The 26,604-nt window shown below is 41.6% G+C and overlaps 1 protein-coding gene across 1 annotated transcript in view; it reads left to right on the top strand.

Annotated features, from left to right (window-relative positions):
- Window positions 1-25,607, top strand: part of SPTLC3 (serine palmitoyltransferase long chain base subunit 3) — a 64,539-nt gene extending 38,932 nt beyond the window's left edge. The window contains exons 6-8 of the mRNA XM_081832291.1: window positions 14,041-14,176; window positions 18,563-18,692; window positions 21,991-25,607. Coding sequence (XP_081688417.1) covers window positions 14,041-14,176; window positions 18,563-18,692; window positions 21,991-22,104 — 380 coding nt within the window. The 3' untranslated portion in view covers window positions 22,105-25,607. The remainder of the gene's footprint in view (window positions 1-14,040; window positions 14,177-18,562; window positions 18,693-21,990) is intronic.
- The last annotated feature ends 997 nt before the right edge of the window (window positions 25,608-26,604 follow it).

The following is a 26,604-nucleotide window of genomic DNA, read 5'->3' on the forward strand; positions in this document are numbered from 1 at the left end:
AGGTGCCCCACACTTATACCCAGTCTTTATCTCCTAACCCCTATTTGACCTTCTAAGCTCTATCTCAATGACTGCATTCAGAAAATATTGCTTCCCACCTCCATCTCCTGCAGTGTTTCCCTCCTGTGTTAGCCACACACCCCCAACCCAGGCTTCCAAATAGTTAGCGTTTGGTTAATTAATTGTGTCTTAAGCATCAAATATGTAAATGAATGAATACTCAGTGACTAGATTTGGGACTAAACAGATTTCCAGGACAAGGCTTAGAACCTAATCACCACCTATAAACAATTATGGTTTCTTTAGAGATCACTCATAGTATTATTTTGGTTCAAATACTGGAGTTAGAATCACTTCCTCGATAGATACATGTATGGGCCCAAATCTAGGGTTCCTTTTCTATTCTTTTGATAAATGAATGGTTTTATATTATCACATATATTAAGGCTCTGTCTAGACACCATCTAATACAGAGGTGAGTAAGCTGGGTAATTCAAGCCAATGCTACCCAAATAGCAGAAACAAAAATGGAGTTTTTCCTTTAATTATCCGAACAGTTAGCTGAGTCCCTTACTTAATATTTCCTATGGAGACATCCAAAGCTCAAAAGTGCATGTGACTTTTTTATACACGGTAATCAACAAGGACTGGCCACCAGCTAATCCTCTCTGTCCGAGGCAAAGTACATATCTAAAATAGAGGAGAATAGGTTGATTCTTAGGCATCCAAAATGGCATTTTCCACTGAGTATGCTGGAGTTGGCGGGGGGGGAGGGCGCTCCTTCTCTCCCCTCCTCCATCTTAATGATGATTTGCACTTAGGATCTTTTTCAATCAAGAAACTTCATGTTTTCATGACATTACTTGGTGACTAGTAATGAGAGGTTGAGAAACTAAAATTCTTGCACAAAAATTACAGTTTCCCTTTATACCATTTAGCCAATGAAAAGTAGAAGGGCATTAGGATTTTGAACCCTTGAAAGTGTTCATGGTATACACGGTCTTATAAGGCTGGTATTAGTTAAGGTAATTTGTTGCTGTAACAGACAAACTCCAATATATTAGTGACTTAACACAATAAAAAATTTATTTTTTTGGTCATACAAAGTCCAAAATGGGTGTTCCTGTTGCACAGGTAGTTCTTTTCCAGGAATCCAACCTCTTTCCATCTTGTAGCTTCTCCAGCTTCAACATATGGCTTCCAAGCTTGCCACTGAAGGGGTAGGGAGCAGAGGGGATGGTGTACGCAATGTGTTCATGGGCCGTAACTGGAAAGGCACATTTCATTTCTGCCCACATTCTATTGGCCATAACTCAGCCACATGACCTTGCCTGACCACAAAGGAGCCAGGGAAATGAAATAACTGTCTGCCTAGAAGGAAATGGGTTCAGTGAATAGCTAGCCAGGCTTTGCCACAGTACTTAACCTCAGTCCAGGACATTCTTTCCCAGACTTTTGATGGATGTATACTATAGGAAGACATTGTATATTTTAGACAGTTTCCCAATCTTTCCCTATTGACTGAGTAAATAAACTCTTGACCTGGAATGGAATAAAAGTAGCTAAGACAAAAAGAAAAACAAAGTCCAAAGGACTGAAGATGAATCTCTCTTCCTTTTATAGAGACTCTCAGGGCTCCTAGTCTGGATTTTACTACAACCATTCCTGCTTCTTTTTCACAAAACCTAGTCCCAGGCCACAGCAGGTATTAAGATCATTATCATTACTTTGTTGCTAAAATCCCCAGTACTGTACACTTTTTGGAGGTAGAAAATGGACCCTGGGCATAATGCTTCCCCAGAAGACATTAAAATGATATGAAATTGGGACAGCTCTGGAAGTCAGGCCAAAACAGGGAAGAATGTATATTTTAGAAATAGTAACATACTCTCAGACAAGTAGGACTTTTTTTTTTGGAGGGGGAAATGTGATGGGACAAAACATAGAACATTGCAATTTAAAACATGCAATTTATAAACATGCACATTTAGGCTAGTTATCTGAAATGGAGGGGTTCATTTTGAACCACCCCAAACCTCACACTCAGCCACCATTATGGTCTTTGGGGATCATGGACTTAAAGGAGGCTAAGAGACTTGAAGAAGGATTGAAGCTTTGATGTTCATCACACCAGGACCCAGAAGGTGACTAGTCAAGGTGACTTATCACTCTATACCAGATAAAGAAGTAAAACTAGAATTCATGTCAAGATTGAGTTCATGTGAAGATATGATCCTGCCCCACATCACTTGAAGCATTTCATCTACTTTGAGAAGCACTGTTTGTTTCTGTTATATCTACATGGGCAAGCTCACTCCAGGTTGTTCGTGCTGTCCCGTATTTGAGATTTGCAAAACAAATTTTTTGAAGGCTTAACCTGTTTTTTTTATTTAGTTATTAAGAGAAAGAGTGGAATACAATAGCAAGGTCTTTCAAGGAACTTCATTAATTTATGAATCTCCATCATTTTCCTTTTTTTTTTTTTTTTTCACCCTCGGGAGAGAAAACCTAAGGATAAAAGAAAAAAAGAGTGAGACTTAAAATATAATGCACTCGAACTGGAAAATACGAGCATGCCTCATCTTTAAATCATTTTGTATGGATTATTTCATTCATCCTGGTCATTTTATCATGAGATTGGCAGGTGAGGTGTTGACCCTGCTTCTAACCCGACATGGACTTGGAGAAAGAGGCACCAGTGCCTTCCAGCTGTGACCTTGGACCTTTGCTCTGGGTCCCGGAACAGGGCACACATATTTTTACACTTGAGTTTGATAGGTTTAAAAATGGGAGTGACTAACTGAGAAGATTTAGCGCTGGGTGGGGGGGGGCAGAGCGGGAGGAGTACGCTGGGGGACAGCAATTTGCTCTCCAGTCGAATTTTCTCACTTTCTTACTGTTTATATCTGACATGAGATACAGTCACAAACTTCCCTTGGAAGCTGTTGCTTTTCTTCAGTGCTGTGTGGGAGCTGCAGACTATCCCAATCCGTCCGCATCACCAAGCTTTTCTGGGACTGTCTTTGCTCATTTACTCTTCACCAGGAATTCTGTGTCCTCCTCAAAGGGAGGAAGAGGCAGTGAACACAAAATAACACCCAAAGAACCAAAAGAAACTAATAATGAGATATGCGATTTTAAAAGGTCTCACATTTCTTAGCACCTACCTGGGCAGAGAGGGGATCCAAGGTCAGCTTCCTACAGTTTCTTTTCTCCCTTCAAACCCAGCAATATGCTGTTCTGTTCGGCCCCTTGGAAGTCCCTCAGTGAACGTGAGCGGGGTCCGCAGAGAACCCCACTTGAATCGGGTCCTCCGAGGGCCCAGGCATTGTTGAGGGAGGCATTAGCTGCTGCTTCCTGAAGATATGTGCTTGGTTACCTGCTGGGGACCAGACAGAGGCAGAGAAAGAGGCTCGGGGCTTTCTGCACTTTCTAAAGGTTTCAGGCCACTGGCATTTCAGCAACAGCTAATACAAAACAGATGGCTGGGTGCTATGCTCCGCTGGCTTTCTACTGAGGGGCTGCCTCCCTCGTGATTGATCACCTGTGTTGGGGGGAGCGGGGTGTAGAAAGTCCTACCTGGCCTTTTTTTGTATGTGTGGACCACAGGTTGGGCTGACCAGCCAAGTGACAGGCATTGACTCTGCCCTGTTGATGCTTCTGTGCACATAGGACAGCTTGGGTTTATCCCATCAACACAGAAATAGCCAGCAAACTGAACCCCAGCGAGGCAGGGAGGCTTATCTGGTTGTGCAGAACTGGCTCACCAGAACTTCCATCCCTTCATTTATTTCACCTTGAGAGTTAGGCAAGGGTGGAGGGTTAGGGCAGCTCCGTAAATTCTGCACTTGCTTTGAGGCCTTACAAAATTTCCCTAGCAGGAGTGTAAAGAGGATCTGTTTGTCTTTTAGATGGTACTGGGGCAAAAGGTGAGTGTGGCCACTTCCTTCCACCCGCCCTGCAAACAAGATATCCTTTTACACAGTTCTGAGTTCCTACAGAAGCTTCCTCTTGGCTTTTGTCTCCTCTGTGTGGATGGACGCTGAGATGGGGGGGTCCGTGATGGAACACACGTGGGATCCCATGTTGGCTCAGCACAACTGGAGAAGGAAAGAACGCGGTTCCAGCCGTAGCGTCTCAGAGGGTGAAGGGGTGCCGCTGTTCCACACTGATCTGTGTTTTTCCCATCACTGGTTCATGTTCAGCTAAGCAGCAAAAACCCCAAATGCCATGGGTGCCATGCCACAGCCCCACTCTTGTCTGGATAAGTTGTGGAGAAAACCAGCTACCGTACCGGCCACAGCTGGGGAGGATTAAGCAGGTGGATTTGTGCCTGGAGAAGCCCAGCATGTGCTCTGGGCTAGAGAGAACAAATGTATTCGTTTTCTATTTCTGCATAACAAATTACCACAAATTTAGCAGCTTAAAACAACATCATTTATTATCTCACGGTCTCCTTGGGTCAGGAGTCCGGGCACAGTTTGTTCTCTGCTCAAGGCCAAATCAAGGTGTCTGTGGCTGGCCTCTCTTCTGGAGCTCAGGCTCCTCTCCCAAGCTCACGTGTTTGTGGCAGAATCCAGTCTTGGGGGTGCTAGAATGAGGTCCCCATTTCCTTGCCAGCCATGAGCTGGCCCCTCTCCGCTCCTAGAGACCTCCTGAACTCCTTACCACGTAGCCCCTCCGCCTCAAAGCCAGCGGATGGAGAATCTCCCTCGCCTCAGATCCGCCCTCTCTTCTTGAATCTCTTTCTTCTGGGAGAGCCCAGTCCCTTCTAAAGGCTCAGCTGCCCAGCTCTTAAGTACTGGTTAGTGTCCCTAAAATTCATTTTACTCTTCTAAAATAGGAGGACTGAACATAGTTAGATTTCCAGCGACCATACGCTTCAACTTGAATACTGAAAATGAAAATTATTCCGGTGAACACTTAATTCTGGTGGATAAGAAGCTGTTGGAGGACATGTCCCAGACACCAAAAAATCCCACGAAAAATACAACAAACAAACAAAAAACTGAGAAGAGCCCAGGAACAGCCAGATTGGGTGCAGGTACCACAGGCTACCCCCACTGAGCTCAGGGGTGCAGCCCTAGGCGCAAATCCAAGACAGTCTGTCTGCTCTTTGGTTCAAGTGAATAGTTTTCAACATTTTTGAACTACAGAATTTTTTTTCAAATGAAGTGTACATGGAAGTCCGTTTTATAAGATATTTCTAGTTTTTAAATTTTACAATGCTCATATAGGGCTTATTGCGTGCCAGGCGCTATTCTAAGTCCTGAACATTTAATCCGCAGAGCAGAATGTAATGGATATTATTATTATTACACTGTTGTTACTCCCATTTTATAGGTGAAGATCCCAAGTTACAGAAAGTTGAAGTACCTTGCTCGAGATGGTAGAGCTGATTTTGGACCCAGGAAATTGGGCTCAGAGTCCTTGAATACTTGGCCTTGATGCTATTGTTGTAGCGGGGTCAGGGCAGTCTGATCTGCCTTCTGCTGAGACTTCCCTCAATTCCTCCCCACACCCCCTGTCTGAGGCTTCTCCAGTGCACCCTCAGCGGACACTTTGAAAGCCAGAGGTCTGAATCACGTAGGTAGCTACCTCAGTGGGACTTGCTGGTGGCCACTTTAACTTGCATCGTTTCTCAGAGACCTTTCAGGGGACCCCATTAACTCGGGTGCTCAGCCCAGGACCTGTCCTTTGCTGCCTCCTTTGCCTTCCTGCCACAGATCAGAACAGTTCCTAACACACACCTCCTCACCCACTTCAGACATTTGCTGCCACTCTGGCTTCCTACTTGTCTTACCACCTCCAGTTTTTCCCTCATCCTAATCCACATGCTATACACCATGAGCTTCCTTTTCCCAAACTCCCTCAGAACATGGCATGTCCTGCCCATGATGCTACCACGGCTCCCTATTACCCACCCAAACCTTCCAAATCCTAGGGTGCCATTCACACCTGTCAGTGGTCTGACTTCACTAATCTTTCTCATGACTGTGATACAAATATTATGGCAAGTGAGTTACCCATTTTCCAGGTGCCCCCCCACCTCTGAACTTAGATGCACATGATGTTAACTTACCCCCTCTAGCTCTTTGCTCCAAAATCCCAGAGCATTTCTTCCATAGAGCATTCCAATAGGTGGGGCAGTTATTGCTATCATCCCTATTTAACAGATCGGTAAATGAAGGCTCAGAGATGATGAGTCACTTGCTCATCTTCATAAAAAAAAAAAAAAAAAAAGGAAAGGGCAAGGGGAACCTTATGTACAGATCTGTTGACAGAGTACAAAATATTCTGGAATGAAATTGCTCTCTGATGTCTTCAGTTAGGATCAGCCTTAGTATCTTCGTAGAACCATCACCCACAATAGAAGTTATGCCTTCAAGCAATGATTCTTAACTGGTGCACAACACAGTTACACCAGCAGTCTGTCTGGAGCAGAATCTCTCTGGTGGGGGGGGGCTTTATTGTATGTATTCTAGAAAAAGAAATATTCCCAGGAGACTCTGGTGTGTTCCTCTGCTTAAGAATCACTGATTTACAAAGTTCCCAGAAATCCCCTAGCCTCCCAAATTACCCCATTTAATGTGTAAAATTCCACAATTCATGACTTGCTAAGACACTGCTCTCTATTTAAATGCAAATTAACATTAAATCTTATCATTCATTCTGTAAGCATTCAGGAAGCACCACTATGTGAAAAGCCTGCCAACTCTGTCCAGATCTTTCTTGAGGCTCTTGCACTCAATTGTATATTATTTGCTACCTGCCCTGTCTTCCATTAGATCATTTCTTTCCAAACAGCCTCAGAATGTTCTCATCTTCTACTTCACCTTCGCAGCTGGTCCGGCTCCTGAACATAGTGAGTGCTTTTCATTTGTAAAACATGTGAATCCATGAATCATGGAATTCACACCTCATCAGAAATGAGTTTACCAGCTTCTCTCCAAAGAGCAGACTTGGATTAGATCGGGAGGTATGGCCAGTTTCCGGGTCAGCTGGGTAATGCATTAATGATCTCCCAGCCTCAGTTTCTGTATCTGTGAAGAGGGCCCCAAAACACAGTTTCTGGCTCATAATAGGTACGCAAGACCTGTCCATTCACGCCTCTCCTTGTGGATGAAAGTCCTTGTGGAGCAGTGGGTAGGGAGGTGCAGGCAGTAGTGGCCGCCCGGGGTCCTTGAAATTAGGTTGTGCAGACATCTGTCCACCCTTGATGTCCAGCCTCCCTGCTCCTGCGCACATTCCCCGGGGGTATGACTAAGTGGCCTGAAGAGTCATTGGAACATGTGTATGTGACTATAAAACATGCTGTAACCTTGGAATCCAGACATCAAAAGGGAGAGCTTCAGTGCCTGATAAAAATGTGTGTTCCTCTCAACAAACCACTCCAAACAGTTTTCTCCATCCCACTGGGAAGCTTGTCACTGCTAATGTGATTCTTATGATTCTTGCTGCTCTGTAGCCTCTTGATCTTTGCTGAGATCACTCTGCCCCTAAGTGTGTTGCAAACAAAATGTCCTGTCTTGTGTCCAGAGCTTAAAATAACAGACCGCTGGGTTCCTGCTGTCACATTGACACTTTATTCCAAGGTCCCTCCCCAGTCCCACCACCACCCCCCTGCCCCGCCATGCCAGGGGAAGAAGCCATAAGCAAATGGACAAAGGGGCAAGAGGCAAGGAGATGGGGCATTCTCAGACCATTCAGGTATTCTTTAATATCAATGTGATATTTTTAGAAAGATTGACTTCTTAAATTGTAAGAGATGTTTTATGGAGAGACTCTTCCCATCTCTTTCAAAAAAAAAAAAAAAAGGACATTTTCCAAGCAGTCCTGCCTAAGAGCATGTTTGAGGTTGTCCAGTCTGTATTCCGACCATCATGGAGGTGTGCTAAATAATTTAGGGAGGGATAGCAGCATGTATTTCTTTAGTGCATTTTTAAACCTGGGAAATAATAAAAATAAGTCACTCTGTGGCATCTGGGCACATTCATGTTTCCTCTGTTACCAAGTAAGCTTGCAAAATCTGCAGAAAATAGAGAGTGGCACCTGTGTTGGCTCCCAAGCTCATGAAATCAGCCTCTTTCACTTAGTCTTTCAGAGGGAAATGCCTCTCTGTTTTTTTGCATGCTGATGGTTTAGCAGACAACAAATTTTCCTTCTTTAGCTTTTGACAGGTCATTCCGGGAGTCTCCACTGTCTGCAGTGCCTTCTAGCCCTCTGGAGATTGAGTTGTCCCAAGCATATTTTTGGAAACGCCACAGACGATTGTTTTTATTAGGGGACTGCAAAGCTTTGTAGTGGGATGCTTTGTGTTTTATTTGTTTTCCTTCCCCTGCCCCAGCTGTTTTTGTTTTAACAGCATTGGAGAGAAGGTTAAAGTATTTGTGGCCTCTGTTAACCTAGCCCATCTCTCAAGTTGGCAGAGCTAGAAATCTGAATGGGTAGAACAGCAATGTACAGGTCAGCTGGATTTTTATCCAGCCTCATGAGAGGGGGGAGGTTGACAGTTGGGTTGATCTGAAGTCGAATGAGCACTTTGGAGCAGATAGCTGTCAGGGAAGCAGGTCACCCCCACAAAACGTATTCTCCAAGCACCCAAGCACTGATTAACTGCTGGGAGGTAATCGTGTCAAACAAGAGGCCAGGACATATGCTCATCTTTTATTTGCCACATCCAACTAAGAAATAAGTCATAGCCAACACAGTCAGGTACTTAACACAGACGTGGATGGCTTTGGGCTTCGACTGGCAATGGCGGCTATTTCTGAGACATTCGAGTCTCCATGGCTATAACTTGTAGAAACCAAAATTCATGCCTGGTCCCATCCAGATTTATATCGATTTAATACTGATTCAATTGGTCTGGGTTGTAGTCTGGGCATGGGATTTTGCCAAGCTATCCAGATGATTCTGAAGTGCCATTGAGGTTGCTAGGAACTACTGTCCTATGGAAAAAAAATATAATTAGACTTCCAAATACCTACTGCATGCCAGGTACATACAAATCATGTTTCTGCATTAACCCCTTTATTTCCACCAAACTTTCTGGGTGATGAGCTTATTTATCTGTATTTTACAGGTAAAACTGAGGTTTTTAAGGCCTTATATTGTCCAGATGGAGTTCAGTTTTTTTAGTCCATTTAACTCCAAAGCCTCTTCCTTTTTCAGAGAACCCAGAATATAGCAAAATAAACATATAAACTCTCCAGAACCCTACAGAAGAGATCAGCTCATTTACTTAACTATCTGAGCAGAGACCTTCCCTGTCTTCTGCATGATGTGTGAAAGAAGAACCAGAAATGGTTGAATTAGAGACTTTGAGTGTTAGGTAGGGAATGTGACTGCAATGCCCAATCTCCACGCCACCCTGGCATGGCCATCCCTGTACAAAAAGACAAGTGCTAAAAATTCCTCCTATTCTTACAAAGCACTCTTCAAACAAGGATCTCAAAGCACACCATAATTAATAAAATCACCCACATCCTGCCTAGATGAGTAGCATTTTATATGTATAAATTCCTCTCTGCCCCCAGGCCCTACAAGAGTAGAATGTTTCCAATTTCAAAGAGTGAGCAATAGAGTAATTGAAAGGAGCTGTATCTTGGCCAACACAAAGGACCTCAAAGGCATTAATAGTGATCTATATGAGAAAACATGGTGACCACAAAGTGTATCATAATGGCTTGTCAGCCATGCTGTGCTAAATGATTCAAAGATAGAAAAGACGGGGCAATTCTTAAGAGTTAGCTACCCTTGGGATCAATATTCTGATCTATTTGGTCAACTCTCCAAAGGATCTAGAAGCAGTAAAGTGATGACATTAGCTGATGATCCAGTTACTTGGGTTAATCAAGGCAAAGGGGACAGACGGGGCCAATTAAGTAGTTGGGCAGCCCAATGATAGATGAGTCATTATGGGCAAGCGCAAAGATAATGCCATTGGGAAAAGCAATTTAAGTCATTCATGCACTTCCAGGCCAGGAAATCCTTCTAGTCTTTGAGGGGGATCATTTAGGAATCATCAGACCCAGCCTGATGAAGTCATCTCTTCATTGTGCAGCTAACGATCAACAAAAGAGCTAAACATACAAGGCGACAGGCCATATGGAATACATTTTAGTGACTGGGATGTATATCTGTGACTTCATTTAAATCACCTTCTTTAAAACAAGTCTTACCCAGTCCTTCTTTTTCTTTCCCTTCTTCTTCCACAATCTCCCCCTACTCCTTATGCTCTCACCTCCCTAAATACACAGTTTCCATGTATAGATGAAATTTTCTTTTAAATGAAGACAAATATTCTCCTCCTCATTTCTAGTTCTGGCCTTCAAAGAGGTTGCTTTCTATACACATACAAGTTTCCAAGGAACACTTCAGCATACTACAAAGCAAAATGTATACAAATGGTTCTACACCTCTCCCAATCCCTTACTTGTATTCATGTTGCAAATCTGGAATTTCAGGGTTGAAGGCTTATCTTTTCCTTTTTGAAGGAGATGAGTGGGAAAATAAAAGCATATATGAATTAAAATAAACCATATTTGCAGCTACCTGTTTCTTGAAAACCAAAGTCCCAACCAGGGACCCCAAAAGTAAAGGTTATCAAGGACTACCATGTTGATAAAATCAGTAAAAAGTATTTCATCTCCTGATTTGTCTTCTCCCACCCTGATTGCTCTCTTTGTCTCCCTTTTAAGTTCATTCTCTTCCCAACCACTAAATGTTGGATTCTTCAATCCCTGTCCTTTTTTTTTTTTTTTTTTTTTTTTTTTTAGAAAATCTACCCATCACTCCAGCCTTATCTTGCCCAACACTTAACCACATCTTACCTGGTTCTCAACCACTCTTTTCTTCTACAAACCACTGGACCGTTGCACCTGTTTCCTGTACCTGAAATGCTCCCCTCTAGTTTTTTGCCTGTTAACATGGTTATACCCTTCCAATCTCAACTCACTCATCATGTATTGACTTCCTCAGATTTGGTCCAATCTCTCTAATGTGGGTTCTCATAACACCACATAGCATTCTTTACAGCACTCATAAGAGTTGCAATTTTCCATGCATTTTTAGATGTCATATCTGTGGGCCTACTAGACTGACTATATGCTCTTCCCTGTTTCTATTTCTTCTCTTCCAGTTGCTACTGACTAACTTTGCACTGCCCGCTTCTCTTCCATATGGTTTATCCTGCCACTGACCAGTGGTTTCCCATGTCTTATAGATTCTGATAATAAGCTTTTCTATGTCCTTCAGTTTCTAGTCTTAATACCAATTGTTGGCTTTCTCTAAATTTTTCACATTCACACTCTACCAGCAAGAGGTTTTTATTGGTTTAATTCATATTTATTATCTCTTTGGTGAAGTTCCCATGATAGACAAGTCATGACTCTCTGGCCAACACCCAAGTGGACTGGCCTTCAATCAAGAGTGTTTTGCATCCATTAGCTATGGCCAGCATGGTGGAATTACGATAACCCGATGCTTTCTCTATCACAGTCTGCTGGCAGAGTCAGAGAGGAGACTTCCTTGAGAACTGGAGTTGAGTGAAGGATAGAAACAGAAAACAAGCAGGGACAATTCAACACCCTCCTTCTTGGTTGGTGTTCCACTCAACTAAATTTCCATTCCTTTGCATATATTGTTAACACATTTAAGATGTCAGAGAAGTCAAGTAGATTTGGGCCTGGCAAGCAAAGAAAAACTCTCAGAAGAAGATCTGAACTATTTTGGGAGTGATAAAGCCTAGTGAAAAATGTCAGATGATTGGATAAAGAATGTGCCCTTTGGGAGCCTGTCTACTTCTGGTTCACCCTTACTTCTCAGGAGTAACCCTTCAGGCTCCCCACTCAAAGTGAAGGGAGTTCACCAGTCCTACCCTGTGGCAGACCTCAGACTCTAGTCCCTGATGTCCTATCCCCTTTCTCACAACATGAGGCTACTGAAAGCTTGCTCAGCTCTCAACTTCTGAACTGCCTCTACTAGAAAAACTTGGTATAACAATGATCATAATAGCTGGAAGAGTGTATTTTATTGAGCTTAGTGAAGAGTTGGCTATCATCCATTATCTAGGTAGACATCACCCATTGCTACTCTTGGGCATAATGTAGAGGTTAACAGCACAGATTCTAGAACCCAATTACCTGGGTTCAAATTCTGGCTCTGCTACCTACCAACTCTGTGAACTTGGGTGAGTTATTTGGCTTCTCTTCATGTGTAACGTGAGATTATAGCATCTAGTTCAATACAGTTGTTGTGAGGACTAAATAAATTATTAAATGTCAAGTGCTTATAACAGTGGTAACGTTATGTATTTGTGAGCTACAATTACTGTTGTTGTTGATATTATTATTGTCCTTTAGAAGTAACCCCATACAATATGTGGCCACCTGTATTACTCAGAACACATTTGGTTATAGGTTGTATAAATTCAAATAGCTTAAGAAAAAGAAATGTATTGGTTCACACAACAGACAGTCCAAACGACAGACTCACTTAGGCATGGCTAGGCCCGAGGGTTACAATGATGCCATCATTGTACCTTGGCTTTCTGAGTCAACATCATTCTCAAGCAGGTTTCCTCCATATGATGACAAACATGTAGCTTAGGATGAACTCATTCATAAACTTCTTCAGCAGATATGAAAGACTCTGATAGGCCCAGGTTGTATTTCATCATTGAACTAATAATCAGGGGGATGGAGTATTCCAATTGGCTAGGCCTTGGTCATATGATATCCTTGTAGCAAAGAGAAAAGTCAGGGCCAACTGAACATCACGGGCCCCTGGAGGAAGGATGTTGAGCAGGAAATGTCCACTGCTCAACCTGTGTGTCAAGACACAATCTGAGCCATTTCTCCAAGAAGGACCTGGAGAACCGTGATTGACTTGTTTACTGACATTTTAACCCATTTTCCATCTGCAGAGTTACAGACACCCAGGAGTGATGTTCAGAATATTGAAAAACCAGTAAAGCAAGAATTCTGATCAGTTTGAATAGACACCCAACCAATCATAACGGTGTTAGCTGTAGCAGCTGTTCCTGCTCAACAGCCACTTTGCATCAGATGCAAATGTTGGACTGATTTCTAGGGGACTTAAATATCCAATTCTGTTCAATCTTCTGTATCAAGCACACACACTCTGGTTTTGGCTGATTTGCTCACTTGCCTTATTGGAGGCAGTAATGGAGTAGAGAGATTTCTTCAGAACTCTTTCCACTCTTTAATTCCCTTTGCCATCTCATATGTGTGACCTCCCCCTGGAACACACATGGAGGACAGAAGCTAAGCTTTTGAGCTGAAGTACCAATAACCTGGAAATGGACACATATACCTTCCTTGACCTTCTGTTTGGAGCCCATGCTGTCATTTTTGGTGCATGGGGAAAACAGAGGTCCCCTTCTTCCTTTCCCTCTATTCCTCTCCCTCTATTACTCTACCACTACCAAATGCCTCACAAAACAGTTCTGGTCTCAGCTGGACCTATCTTTGTTCAGGGATGTGCTACCCCTTCAAGCTCAGGTTAGGTGAAGTGCTCTTTGATTAGAGACTTGGATGAGAAGCAACTTAATGGGCCAGCTCAGCTTGGCTGAAAAGCATCTACCAACAAGTGGTGTGGTGTGTGTGTGTCTGTGTCTATGTCACATCTTGTCACATTCCCTTCCCCTTAGTTAATGTCTTTAAAGCACTTAGCACAGAGTCCATACACAGTAGGTACCTAGTAAATGATAGCTCATCTCTTTTCTTCTTGCTAGACACACTCTCTGCCCACCCCACATGTTAGCCTGCCTCTAGTTGCTAGCAGAACCTAACAGCTCCTTCCCACCCCGGATCCTGACTTCCAGACTAAAGACAGCTCTCAGGCATCAGTACCCACACCTACTCACCAAGAGATATTTCCCTGCCTTATTTTGACCCCCTCCCAGCTAATGATGCAGGCCTGCAGAAAGACTTAAGAATGCTTGCCAAGTCAATCTGACCTTTGCTTCTCTCTTCCTGGTGGAAATTGATGGATTTCATGCCTGTCTTCTTTCAGGGTTGCAGAGAGTACGGCAACTTGCAAAAAACACAAGATACTTCAGACAGAGACTGAATGAAATGGGATTCATTATCTATGGCAATGAGGAGTCTCCAGTCATTCCCCTGCTCCTTTACATGCCTGCTAAAGTAGCGTGAGTATTCAACAGGCTCTCAGAATAACACCGGAGCCCCAAGGTGATCTGACTAAGACAGTGCTTCTGACTCTATGAGGCTCTTTCAGCATGGGCATTGCTTATGTGCTTGGAATGGGGTGCTGAGTTCAGAATTCACTTGTACAGCTTCTTGGAAGCCAACTGCCAGCCCATCAGCAAAGAGGTCTTCTAAGAAGACATTCAAGTGTCCACCACTTTCAAGCCCTGTGAATTTGGGTGTCACCCCCTAGGCCTCACCTGTAAATTAGGGATGATCCTTGCCTCCTTCTGCCCCACAGTCTTTTTCAGGGAGAACTTCTGGAGACCATCTCTCCCAACATTTGAAAACAACATTACCAGGCTCTGTGCTTTTTCCACTCACCTTTCATGCCCATCCTCAGAAGAAGGCAGCCTTATTTCAGGTGTGGGGGAAACTGAGGCTGAGGACAATTAAATAGTTTGCCTAAAGTCATACAAGTCGAGCAGTAGTGAAATCAAGAGAATATCAAGAGGCAAACCCAAACTTAGGCTCACGCTCTTAACACCAAATTTTAATGCCTCTCCTATAAATCTACGTGGAGTTGTTTCCCATTGATTGCAACTCTGAAATTGAGCATGAGAACAACTGCATAAAGAGAAAAAATGACTTTTTCTCAATATGGCATAGACAATTTTATACATGAACCATTCTCCAACCTGCCACAGACTAACTACCTCTGTTATTAAAAGGAAGTTAATTAAAGTCCTTTCTAAATATAAAATATTTATTTGGGTGTCTGACCATGTGCATGGTGGAAAGTAATAGTCAACATATATTTATAAGATTCTAGATGTCCTAACTCTCCTACAACATAATCCCATTGTTGGAAATTTCTGTTTGACTCTTTAAGAGTCTGAATAGATTGGTAGAGTATTTTAAGTAAGAGAAGAGATTCCGGGGCTATCAGTTGAGAACTCACGGTGGATAGGACTGTGTTAATTCTTCAGCATACACTCTTCTATCATTTCACCACAGCAAAGTAACAAGCAGTTAAAACACACACGTGAGTTCTTTCACTTGCCACACCATTACCGCCAGTGGGCCCTTTGTTCACAGATCTGGGTTAGGCTAACAGTGCATGGAGTGGTCAAGAGGATAGTGAGCTACAGAAAAGTCCCACAGGATACTGCTTGGTACTTACCACAGGGAGGAATGGCAACAGGGACTCAAAGTAGCATATGATCCCAAACCCTTTACCATCCAATTTCAGAAGGCACAAAAGAAAACCTACGTTTATTCAGAATGGTTAGCAAAATGGTATTTTGTGGAAGAAAGATTCCACACTTAGCACATGTCTCTCTAATATGTTATCATTAGCTCAAAGGAAGACACCAAAATAAATGTGTTTTATTTTTGAGAGTCTAAAGTGCACAATGCTGGAGGGTGGTCCTAGGGAGCATGCCGTATAGTTCTGACTTTGCTGGTGAAGGCTGGAAATAGAATTTTAACATGAATCCATGCCCTGAGAAGAGTCCATGAAGTGTTAAAGCAAATGCATTTAAATTCAGGAATTGAATTTTGCAATAACAGAAAGAGAGAGGGAGTACTTCTGTGGACAACAGTTAATGTGAAAAATGAAATCAGAGGGTGTTATTTGTAAAAACTGTGCCCCTTGGTGTAGTGAGGAGTGTGGAATGAAGAAGAATTTGACTCTGCCTCTTGCTAGCTGGGGGATCTTGGACAAGTTGCCCAACTTTCTGAAGCCCCAGTTTTCTTATTTTTAAAATAGGACGTAATAGTACTTATTTCATAATTGTTTCAATTAAACAAGATGAGGTCTGTCAGCATAAAGCATGTTGTCTCTTATATAGGAGCCACTAGGTGGGAGCTGTTATTATTAGTAGTATATAAGGCACTTAATATAGTACTTGGTCTACTATCAGCACTTTATCAGTGGTGGTTATTATTACTACTACTAGGACTTCTACTAGTGCAATGATTATTATTATTAGTTTCAACTGAGTGCAGGATTTGGTCACCATGGTTGCATGGCTCTCCAAAATAGTTACTGCAACCTTTGGTTGCATTAATAAAAATAGAACTTCCAGGAAAATAGTAGGTGGAGATCCTGCTATTGTGTGAATCAAATATGCCATATTGAACCCTGGATGATATGTCAAACCATCTAGTGCCTTCCAGTGAAGATGGTATTTAAGGAGGATCTGATGTGGCTGAATGCTGATTCTATGCTAAGTAAGACTGTCAGATCCAGCGATCACCCACCAAGGGTGGATGCTTGGCCCTAGTTTATAAACAAGGGCACCAAGACCCACAAAAGTTAGACTACTTTCTAAGGGTCACTCAGGTTGTACAAGCAGTAGAGCCCAGAATTAAAAGCCAGTTCCATTTGCCTCCTATACCAGAGCTCTTTTCAGTGCATAGCATGGCCTCTGAAGCTTTAGTCCACAGGGGGGGATATCCACATCTCATTAAAGCAAACACAGAGTATAAGTTTAACTCTCAGTGTCATCTTTGGTGAATCAAAAGGCCTCAGTCACTACAAATGGGGAAAAAACCACTCTAATTGCTTGAGTTTTCTAAGGAAACTTAGAATAGGTCAGTTACAAAAGGTAATGTCATCTCTTACTGGCAGGAGTTGCTGCCAAGAGCTTCCCTGCCACCTGGCCTTGTTTTCTTCTCAGATATTTCTTCAATGGAAAGTTTATATGGAGAAAAGCTTTTGAGACAAGGAGTTAATTGTATAAGCCAGCGTATGAGCACTTCTTTCATTTGCTCATTTTCAACCCTTTGATTTTATTAAAGCACTGTGATTTCTCCACATGTCCACCTACTGCAGAATGAAAATATGATCTCCAGCCAGGTATCCTTTTGAGCAAAGTTTCATTGCAACCCTACCACAGGAATCTTCTACGATGTCCAAATCATGTGATTTCACCCATAAAACATTCACTTGAATAATCAAGAATATATTGTATTTACTCTCTGGTGCAGAGTTTACATTTTCCTTCCATGGGTCTCGTCATACACTTGTAGGATGGTGGGATACAGGATGCAGTGATGCTGCACATACACAGTGCTAACGTTTTATTATTATTATCCACGTAGTCTAGCTTCTGTCAGCTCACACTGGCTCTCATTTGTTTTGGGGAGTAGAAACCCAGAGCCTCGTTGTATAAAATGTTCAGGACAACCAGACACTAACTGAAGGAGGCCAGGTTTAGTAGTGTAAATTTTAAGCCCAAAAGTGCTCCAGGGAGGCCTCAGATTAGCCTAATGAATCAACAGTCATATATTTTGCTCTACATTCTTTGGCAAAACTCGCTTCCTCTGGTACAAAGAGAAACATGCAGACAGTGAAAATGGTCTTTGGGGAGTCCTGAAAACTAGCCTGAGATCATGGGTCAGGTGGCTTGTATTCTAGCAATAAAAGCACTTGCCTTGTTTCTCAGATAATTATGAGCTCTCATCCTGTGTAGTTCCATGGGCAGCCTTCCATAGGGTGAGCAAGAAAGAGAAATAACAGCCTCTGTTTTTCAAGCTTTCTCAGAAAGCTTCATCTCCTTGTTAATCTTCCTTATCCAAATCAAAGGCGAATCTTGCCTTTCCTGGGCCACAGGGCCAGAGAGGTTGTGTGTTCAGTAGATCTTGCAATCTCCATCACTTCATTTGATAGCATGCATTCTGCATGAGGCAACCAAAAAGGCAGACAGCTCCATGGCAAGAAGAATGAATAAACGAACAAGCTAGCTCTCCACGTCTAGTTCAAGAATTCTTCCTGAGTTACGACTGGAAGGTTTCTGTGGTGCTGTCAGCTTCCAGCCTAAAAAAAGGACACCAGAATCCTCTTAATGCTGAGAACAGATCTGAGGCATTTACCTTGCTTGTGGGCAGAGACATTTAGTAAGCAAGGTTTCCTGCAGAGAACAACAGAGCACAAAGTGGGGAAAGATTCAGTTAGGGGCACATGCTTTTTTGTCTGACTTTGGGTCTTAGCACAAAAAAATCTACAGACTTTTTAGAGATCGATATTCTAGAATCGTTACTGAGATTAGCTTGAAAAAGAAAGTGTCTAGAAGCAGATAATGGGAAGGAATCACAGCTGAGAAAGTTTACACCCTGTGTCAGAAAGCTTTGTAGTTATGACCTACATACTATAGGCTGCATCTACCAACCAGCCTCTCTGTGTACCCATTTCTTTCCCTGCGTCCCTCTTGCCTCATTTCCCCCTCTTGCCTCATTTCCTTGTCAATTGCATGTAACAGAAGTTTAGTAATTTCAATCATCTTCTATTTATTGTTATAAGAAATGTCAATTAGCCATATTCCTTTTCTTGCCATGTAATTTTGTCACCTCTCAGCTAACCTTCTCTTTTACCCTTCCCATAGGGCTTTTGCAAGGCATCTATTAAACAGAAAAATTGGGGTGGTGGTCGTTGGATTTCCAGCTACTCCCCTCGCAGAAGCTCGGGCTCGGTTTTGTGTTTCAGCAGCACATACCCGGGAGATGCTAGACACGGTGAGTACCCCACAGGGCAACAGAACCATCAGTGCTGGCACCTTGCATTGTGGGCACATTCTTTTATTGAGCTTGCTTGAGGGTCTCTAAATTTCTCTTGATGGTTTAGAAAACCAACACTCATAAAACTCACTGCAAAAAAACGGGTATGCCAACAATGCCCAACAATGTGATCAACTCAGGGGATAGAAAAGAAAAATGAGTTTAGTGAAGATTTGACTCAAGGCAGTATTTTGGTTTCATAAAAAAGACTGGCTGAGTAGCCACATGTTGTGCCATTTACTTGATCTTAAATGCAAAAGCTAATCTGACATGCTATTTCAGCATGAACCGCCTGCAACCTGACACTTTTCAGAGCCACCAAACCCCTCATAAGAAAATATGACACAACTAAGCAACATGTTGGCAAAGCAATGACAAAGACAGGTCCATCATATCATCCAGACCCACACTGGCTTTTAATGATTTCATAACCACATTTCACTGTCCTTTTGTTTTGATCTTTATGTGAATGAGCGAGAGCAGAAAACTAAGCCATCTCAATCAGTTTGGGGTCGATGGAACTGTCTCCTAGTGTCAAAGCAATTTAGCAAACACGTTGAGTGTCTACTATTGTGCAAAACCCTGGAGCAAAAACTCTAAGAGGAGATACTAATAAATAAGCAACTAGTGATAATACCAGACAGAATAAATTCATCTTGGAAAAGAAATATAGACAACTGTGGAACATGAAGGTAGGAATTATATATGGGATTATATGAAGTCATTCATTATATATGAATGAGTTATTCTATATGAAGATGGGAATGAATTATGTATATATGTGCATATAACATGCACATATAACATGTATTATGGATTGTTATGTGTGCATGTATATTATGTATGTATACATATGTATGTATATATACAGACACTAGGAGACAGTTCTATAAAGAATAAAAAAGTGAATACTTTGAGCTCAAATAATAAATTACACACACACAGTGTCCATGTCCTTCTGCTTCACCATGACATTCTTAGGACTTAAACCAGTGTCCACTACAGAGTGCATACATAATAACAATTTCTTGCATGACACACTAATAATTGAGCTAACTCTAGGTTTTGAGATGATGGGTGAACTTCGTTGTTATTGTTCTTTAGAGCTTTTTATGTTGTCCAGGTTCTCCAAAATGAGTATGTATTTCTAGTAATTAATTTTAACAAATTGTTTCTTTTAAATAGAAAAAGCCAAGTTTCACTACAAAAGCAAGAAAAAAAAAAGGTTTATAAATCCCTTGAAAGACTTGAGCATGTTTACACATTAAGAGAGGAAAAAGTAATGAGAGAGAGGCAGTAGGCATGGGTGAGGAAAGGACATGACCGGGGAGCATGCTCCCAGAGATGAGAGGAATGGGTGGACAGCAGTGGGTGATTTGTATTTTTTGTGACCCCCAACAGCATTGAGGTATTCATGGATACCTAATTCTGGAGACATCAGACCTTGGGATTCTCTTCGAAAGTTCTTAATTCCTGTTGAATACCTGGTTTGGAAGGAGCACTGAGACATCATCTAGACAGATGCCTCTAAACTTTTGAAATCAGGCACCTATATCAATAAAAAATATTGTGAGCATATTCCTTAATATGCACATAAGGGAAAGTGAAAAATGACCTTTGAACAGCCCGGACATTGAGGTAGTTAAATGAATATAACACTCACAGAAAATACATACTAAATAAGCCCCTTCTATGACCATGTTTGGAACAAAGCAGAGATGAGGTCACTCTACAAACACAAAATGGCTTAGAATTTCCTTCTTCTAACATGAGTGATGGCTTCTCCTTTACCAATGACCTCACCTTAGTCATCCCACCTGCCACATAAGAATTCTGCATAGAGCCAATCACTGAACTTCTCCCGCTCAAAACAGCATCAACCCAGACTGGTCCCTGCTTCCTTAGAGTCATCTAGAGCAGAAGTCTAAATGACACAGCAAATCAACCTGGCCAGGGGTAAAATGGAAGAAGCCCTTCCCAGTTCCCTCTTACTAAGATGCTTCTGTAATTCATGCCTACCTTTTTTGAGTCCAGGTGTGCTCATCTGATCGGTGGGCTTCAACATAAATCCACTTATAAGTTATTTATGCACTGCCAATATATTATGTACATTTTATAGCAGACACAAAAATGGAAGTTAAAAAGACTGAGATTAAAATAACTAGAAATCCTATGTTCTCCCACACTTTCCATGAATTGTCTCTCATCTCCCCCAAGTGTGCAGATGCCCCACTCTGAGCTACTCCATCCCCACTTCAGCCAAGAGCAATAGACACTATCTTGGTTTGATGTCATTTCAAATATAACTTTTGTTACTTTGTCTTAGTGCTTAGATTTGATGTAAAAATTTAGGAAGTACATTGAAGTAAAAAGAACATTTTAACCACCCATAATGCTACCACCCAGAAATAAATGACTCTTCATATGTTGGTGGATATCGAACTTGATGCCAGTTTGAAAGACTTCCCGAAGAGGAAAGCCCATAAGCTCCACTAGTCATTCATTCCAGAATTAACAAACATCCTCACCTTTTTCAAATCATTAGATCCTAATATCGTCTGCCTCATTTGACAGGTCAAGACAGGCCTAAAAAAGCTAAAAAGGCATGCCCAGTACCATAAGATTAGTGATACACTAGATGGGAAAATTACATCTTGTCTATTCTGCATCTCCATTGTTTCTTTGGAAAATTGGGGATACATTTATCTGCCTGAATTGAGAGAACTGAAACAGATGAGTTCTCTGTCCTTTGTGGTTTTAAGTCCTGTGATTCCATGGAACATAGAGATGAGTGTTTAAAAGCTGCGGGTGGGGCAGTATGGGAGAGAGAAGAGGACACTAACCAGCTCCTGCAATGTTCCATTTTACCCCTGGCCAGGTTATTTGCTGTGTCATTATGCTGTACATAAACCCAAATGTAATTTGCAACCTTACCTCTTTCTTCCACAAGGTTATATATATGTCATTAAACTTTAAAATAAAGTCTGAAAGGGTAAGCATTGGTCAGATGCTTTTATTCCTCTCCTCACACCCCAAAAACAAATTAAATACTCATAATGTGGGGTAGACTATTAAAGAATATGAAATAAAATTAATTAGAATCTAACATTCCTCTAGGGCTGGTTTATAAGCCACACCTTAATGATTTGGATCTTTCTCCTTTTCTTTAAAATCAAAGAAGTTGGCAAAAGAAGATTGTATCTCTGCGGGGCTTAGGAGTTTAAAGAATAACTGATGGAATGCAATCTCTTTGCAGGTTTTGGAAAACCTGGATGAAATGGGTGATCTTCTGCAACTGAAATACTCTCGGCACAGGAAGTCAACACGCCCCGAACTCTACGACGAGACAAGCTTTGAACTGGAAGATTAAGTTTCCTGGTCCTGAATTGCACCTAAAGACTTTGCTCGAAAGACCCCCGTTTTGCCTCAAAAGGAATATAAATGGATTTCTTCCCCCTTTCTAAGGACAATTTTGGTTTCCAAACCAGCTTAATTGAACTGAAGGAAAGGTTGTGTTTTTAATATCTCCAGCTCGGGACTGCAGAGACAAAAAATATGGTTCCAGATTTTAACTTTCTCCTCTCCCAAGTATCCTGCTACAAATACACACACACACACACACACACACACACACACACACACACACACTTCCTAGAACATTTTTAATGGCAATGAGCCTGTGTTTTAGCTGCTACTGTGCAGACTCTTTGGTCCAGACTCTTTCAGGCATTCCAACCAAAGGAGAGGGCTTTGATTTTTAATTCAGTAGATCTCCCTATGTGTGTACTTATTTCATCCGCAGACGTGAGCAAAGGTGGTGGGCAGTAGCTGACCTTGTTTCACCCATGAATGGCCCAGCTAGAACTCATCTGTATCATGGGGAGCTCCAGGCAGGAGGGTAAAGAAATGTTGCTTCTACCATTTGCCACATTTGGACTTTTTCCAAGGACAAGTGTCAAAAGCCATAGTTAATGTTTGGAGGGAGAGAGAGGGACTGGCCAGCCAGTAACTCCAGACATCTTTGAAGGAAACTTTCCTTTTCCTCTTCCTGGTCTCCTACAGTTTTACAGCTGAGCTTTTGAGGTTTGGAAAAGTCAAGACTTTTGTTTCATAAGGAAGGGGGCAGAAAGCAAACACAAGCCAATTGTAGGCCTAGACTCAAACTGTAATGTTATAACAACTGGAAGGCTGTTGGTGCCATGTGGAGTGAATGTTTAGCTTGCATACATAACCCTTATTACTTTAAGGAATGAGTTGTCATTTTCCTATTAAAATTTGGGTAATTGGTGAGATGCAGTTTCCTTTAGAGTTGGCTCTCAAGACTATACTTGAATGTATTAATTCAAAAACGACATTAAAAAGCAAATTCTATTTAACTTTTTTAAGACTGACACCCCTGTTCAGGCCTATTAAATAGTCCTTACCGTCTGCTGGCACATGTAATCCGATTTTGGTGTAAAGTGGGCTTGTACGCTATTGAGCAACGAACTGTAATTTCCTTGAGTTCTCTCTGTCTCTCTCTATCTCTCTGCCTCTGTTCTGTCTGACTGCCTGTCTCTCTCTCTTTCTAAATGTGAACACAAACTTATCTGGAATAGTACCTTTTTGCTAATTGGTTCTAGTTGGTATGGAAAAAGCCAGTGGAAAACTTTATCTTTAACAAGCTCCCAGATGGTTCCCAGATTTGGAAACTCTAAAGAGCAGTGGTGACCTTTTAGCAAAGCTTCTGTAATAGTTCGAATGAGTTACAGAACATTCCACTCCATCAAATGACAGTATAAACAAATCACTTCAAGAGAGGTTTGACTTGTGACACAAACGGACTCAAGCTTTCATGCTGTGCAGTGAGATAGAAACCCAGCCAGGAGCACTGGTGTTCGAGAGAGCAACGTGCCGGGTGCTCACAACAGATTAAAAGATGGAAAGCTTTTTATGGGAAAAGTAAAACCGCTACCAGGTATATCAATTTAAAAGTGATCACAACGATAAAATTTCTCACACACATTTGTAAGGATCACTATCAGCAAAAGAGGAGAGGAAATGAGTTCTGACAATGCAGTTGCCCCATCCAGTGACTAATTTTGATAACTAAATTACAACTCCCCCCAATGCATTGGTGCCCCATTACTCATGCAGAGAAAATGTATGTGGTCTACATGTCCCCAAGAAGGCCTTTTCTCTTGAAAATGTGCATTTAAGTGAAATTGATTCCAGTTAATTGTCCAAAATGCATAAATGTCTTCAGTCCTATAAAAGGAACAGCAGACGAAGAGGCCCTTACTGAGGTACAGCAAGCAGTAAACATCCCCTCCTTTCTAGATGTCCATGATCTTCATACACATCTTCACACCCACCCTTTGGGTTTTAGGGTGTCTTTGTGAGCAGGAATATTCGTCTATCTTTATTACTTTTATGGAGGATCCCGAGTCTAACTCATGATAGGAAAATAATTATTTATCCACCTGGCCTGGGGAGCAAGGGGGACATTACTCCTGCTTCATCAAGATTCCAGAGTCCTAAGACAATTTATTACATTCTCACGGACAAGATTTTTTAAAGAAAATAAAAAACTATCTCTGTCAGAGGGTCCACACTGAATACACTTACGAGAACAAGTATAAACCAAATTCTATGCTTCCTGAGAACATTAGGAGGGATCCAGATCCAATAGGGCTGGTAATATAGGAGTATATGTCATAGATAGAATGAGGTTGGTTAAGAGTGATTATGAGAATTTTTAATTTTTATAAGAAAACATCTACCGCTAGGTTCATAAAAGCACGATTTCAAATCGATAGGGATTGTTGAGTCTCAATAACTATACCACAGCCTAAAATGTCCCTTTGGTTGGTTCTGTTGAGAAAGAGAATTTTCTAACAAAACTCTGTTATGTGCCCCAACCCTCCCATGCATGCGCATGTGCACACACACACACACACACTTTCCACTTCCTTTACAGAGCAAGCAAGAGTATAAAGGTACAGAGGTGAGAATCTGACTGGTTGATAGATAGATGGAAGATGTTTTAAAAGATGTGGTCTTCAGTGAAACAGAACATAAAGGATCCAGACTGATATTCGTAGGGGGGATACATTTGCTTAACAGGGAAATGGCATAGACACATCCCTAATCCTATTATGGAACTATGTTACCGTGGATGTTTGGCTACATTGCCTTTCAGCATGTTTTGGTTTGACAGACTCCATGGGCTTCAGAATTTACTAGAAGCTTATTAAAATGCAGGTCCCTGGGCCCCCAGCCAGACTTCCACTGAATCGGAAGAGCCCAGGAACTTACATTTAGCCAGCCTCCTCAGGGGCTTCTAATCCATGCCCTAATTTGAGAACCATTGTTGGAGCTTTTGTTTGCATAGATCAGTTGTCTCTAATAACATAACAGAAACTTTGTCCTCATTCTTTGTTGATAATTAAGGTGCTTATACTACTAAAGTAGAGTGAATTATTCCAAACTTTTCTCCTCAGCAGGACATTTTGTTCCCATTTTCCAGGTACCTTCTCTTTCTACAAAATTGGATATTAAGAATAATCTGCCTCTGATTATTTATTCCAACAACAGCTCTCCAATAGGGTGAAAGTCTTAACAGTTCTTCACACGTGCAATACTCCTCTGTATTTTCTTCAGAGATAGCAAATATTGTAAGTGGCTTACTCTGACTTAAAATTTTTGATGAGGAAACCTTAATTCTCTTGGATTTATGGCAATAATAACAAAATTTATATTTTGAACTTCTCTGGTGATTTCTTGGCCATTTTTCCTGGTCTCCATATGAGCAACATATTTGAAGTCTGTTTTCTCAGAACACCTTAAGCAGCTGTGTAATCTTTGGAAATTAAAAGGCGTCTGTATTTTAAATGTTTCAAAGCAATTATTATGGGACATTGTCTTACAGTATTGTAGGGGGTGTGTGTGTGTGTGTGTTTCACTGAAACATTTGAGGTAACAATTTCATTTCATTCTGCCTGTGAAATACTAGTTTCTTTAATAGACAAATCATCAAAATAGACAATAGAAAAAATAATTGATGATTCTTATGGTTCTTTGTTAGTTTGGATTACCCTAAATAGAGACTCAGATAGAGATTTGCATTTAAGAATTTCATTAAGGAAAATGGGCAAGGGTGGCTGGCACTGGCTTGAACTGTGACATCACCTTCGTAGCTTGAAATTGGCCATGCTGAGAGTATTTACACCATGAAAATTGGCAAACACTACAAATTCAGGATCTGGAGAGCCATCTGTTAAACCTTTACCAGCATAACACTGAGACCACATACAATGCAACAATATCTAGGATGGAGCGAGGAGACAGGATTGGAAAAGGGAGAAGCCTAACTACAATTTCACCATAGAAAGGCCTTAGTCATTCCCGTGGGGAGGTATGCAACAGGATGGCCCTTTAAATTATCTCAAAGTGAAGCAAGGGAGTTAGGCTTCTATGTCCTTTCTGCCATCAACTAATCACTAGATACAAGTTACCAAGGTAGAGGTGTAGGGGAGGGCATTACCTTGGCCAAGACAATTCCATTCAGCTAAAGGCACTTCTTGGGGAGGGACTCGGCTCTGAACTGACAGCAGTCCATCAACTTAAAAATAATTATTTCTAATCCATCTCCTTTAAAAAAGTTTTAAAATGGAAAACTGTAAACATAGAGTAAGAGAGAGAGAATAGTATAATGAACCCATTTGCACCTATCACCTAGCTTCAAACATTATCAGTTCACGGCTAGTCTTTTTCATCTATTTCCCCCACTCACAGGTTACTTTGAAGCAAGCCCCAGAAATCATATGATTTCATTAGGGAATATTTCACTGAATCTCTCTAAAAGGTAGAGATGTCTTCAACTGTCCCT

This window comes from Leptonychotes weddellii, chromosome 10 (genome assembly GCF_054177405.1).
Source record: "Leptonychotes weddellii isolate Sample4059 chromosome 10, ASM5417740v2, whole genome shotgun sequence".
NCBI lineage: Eukaryota > Metazoa > Chordata > Mammalia > Carnivora > Phocidae > Leptonychotes > Leptonychotes weddellii.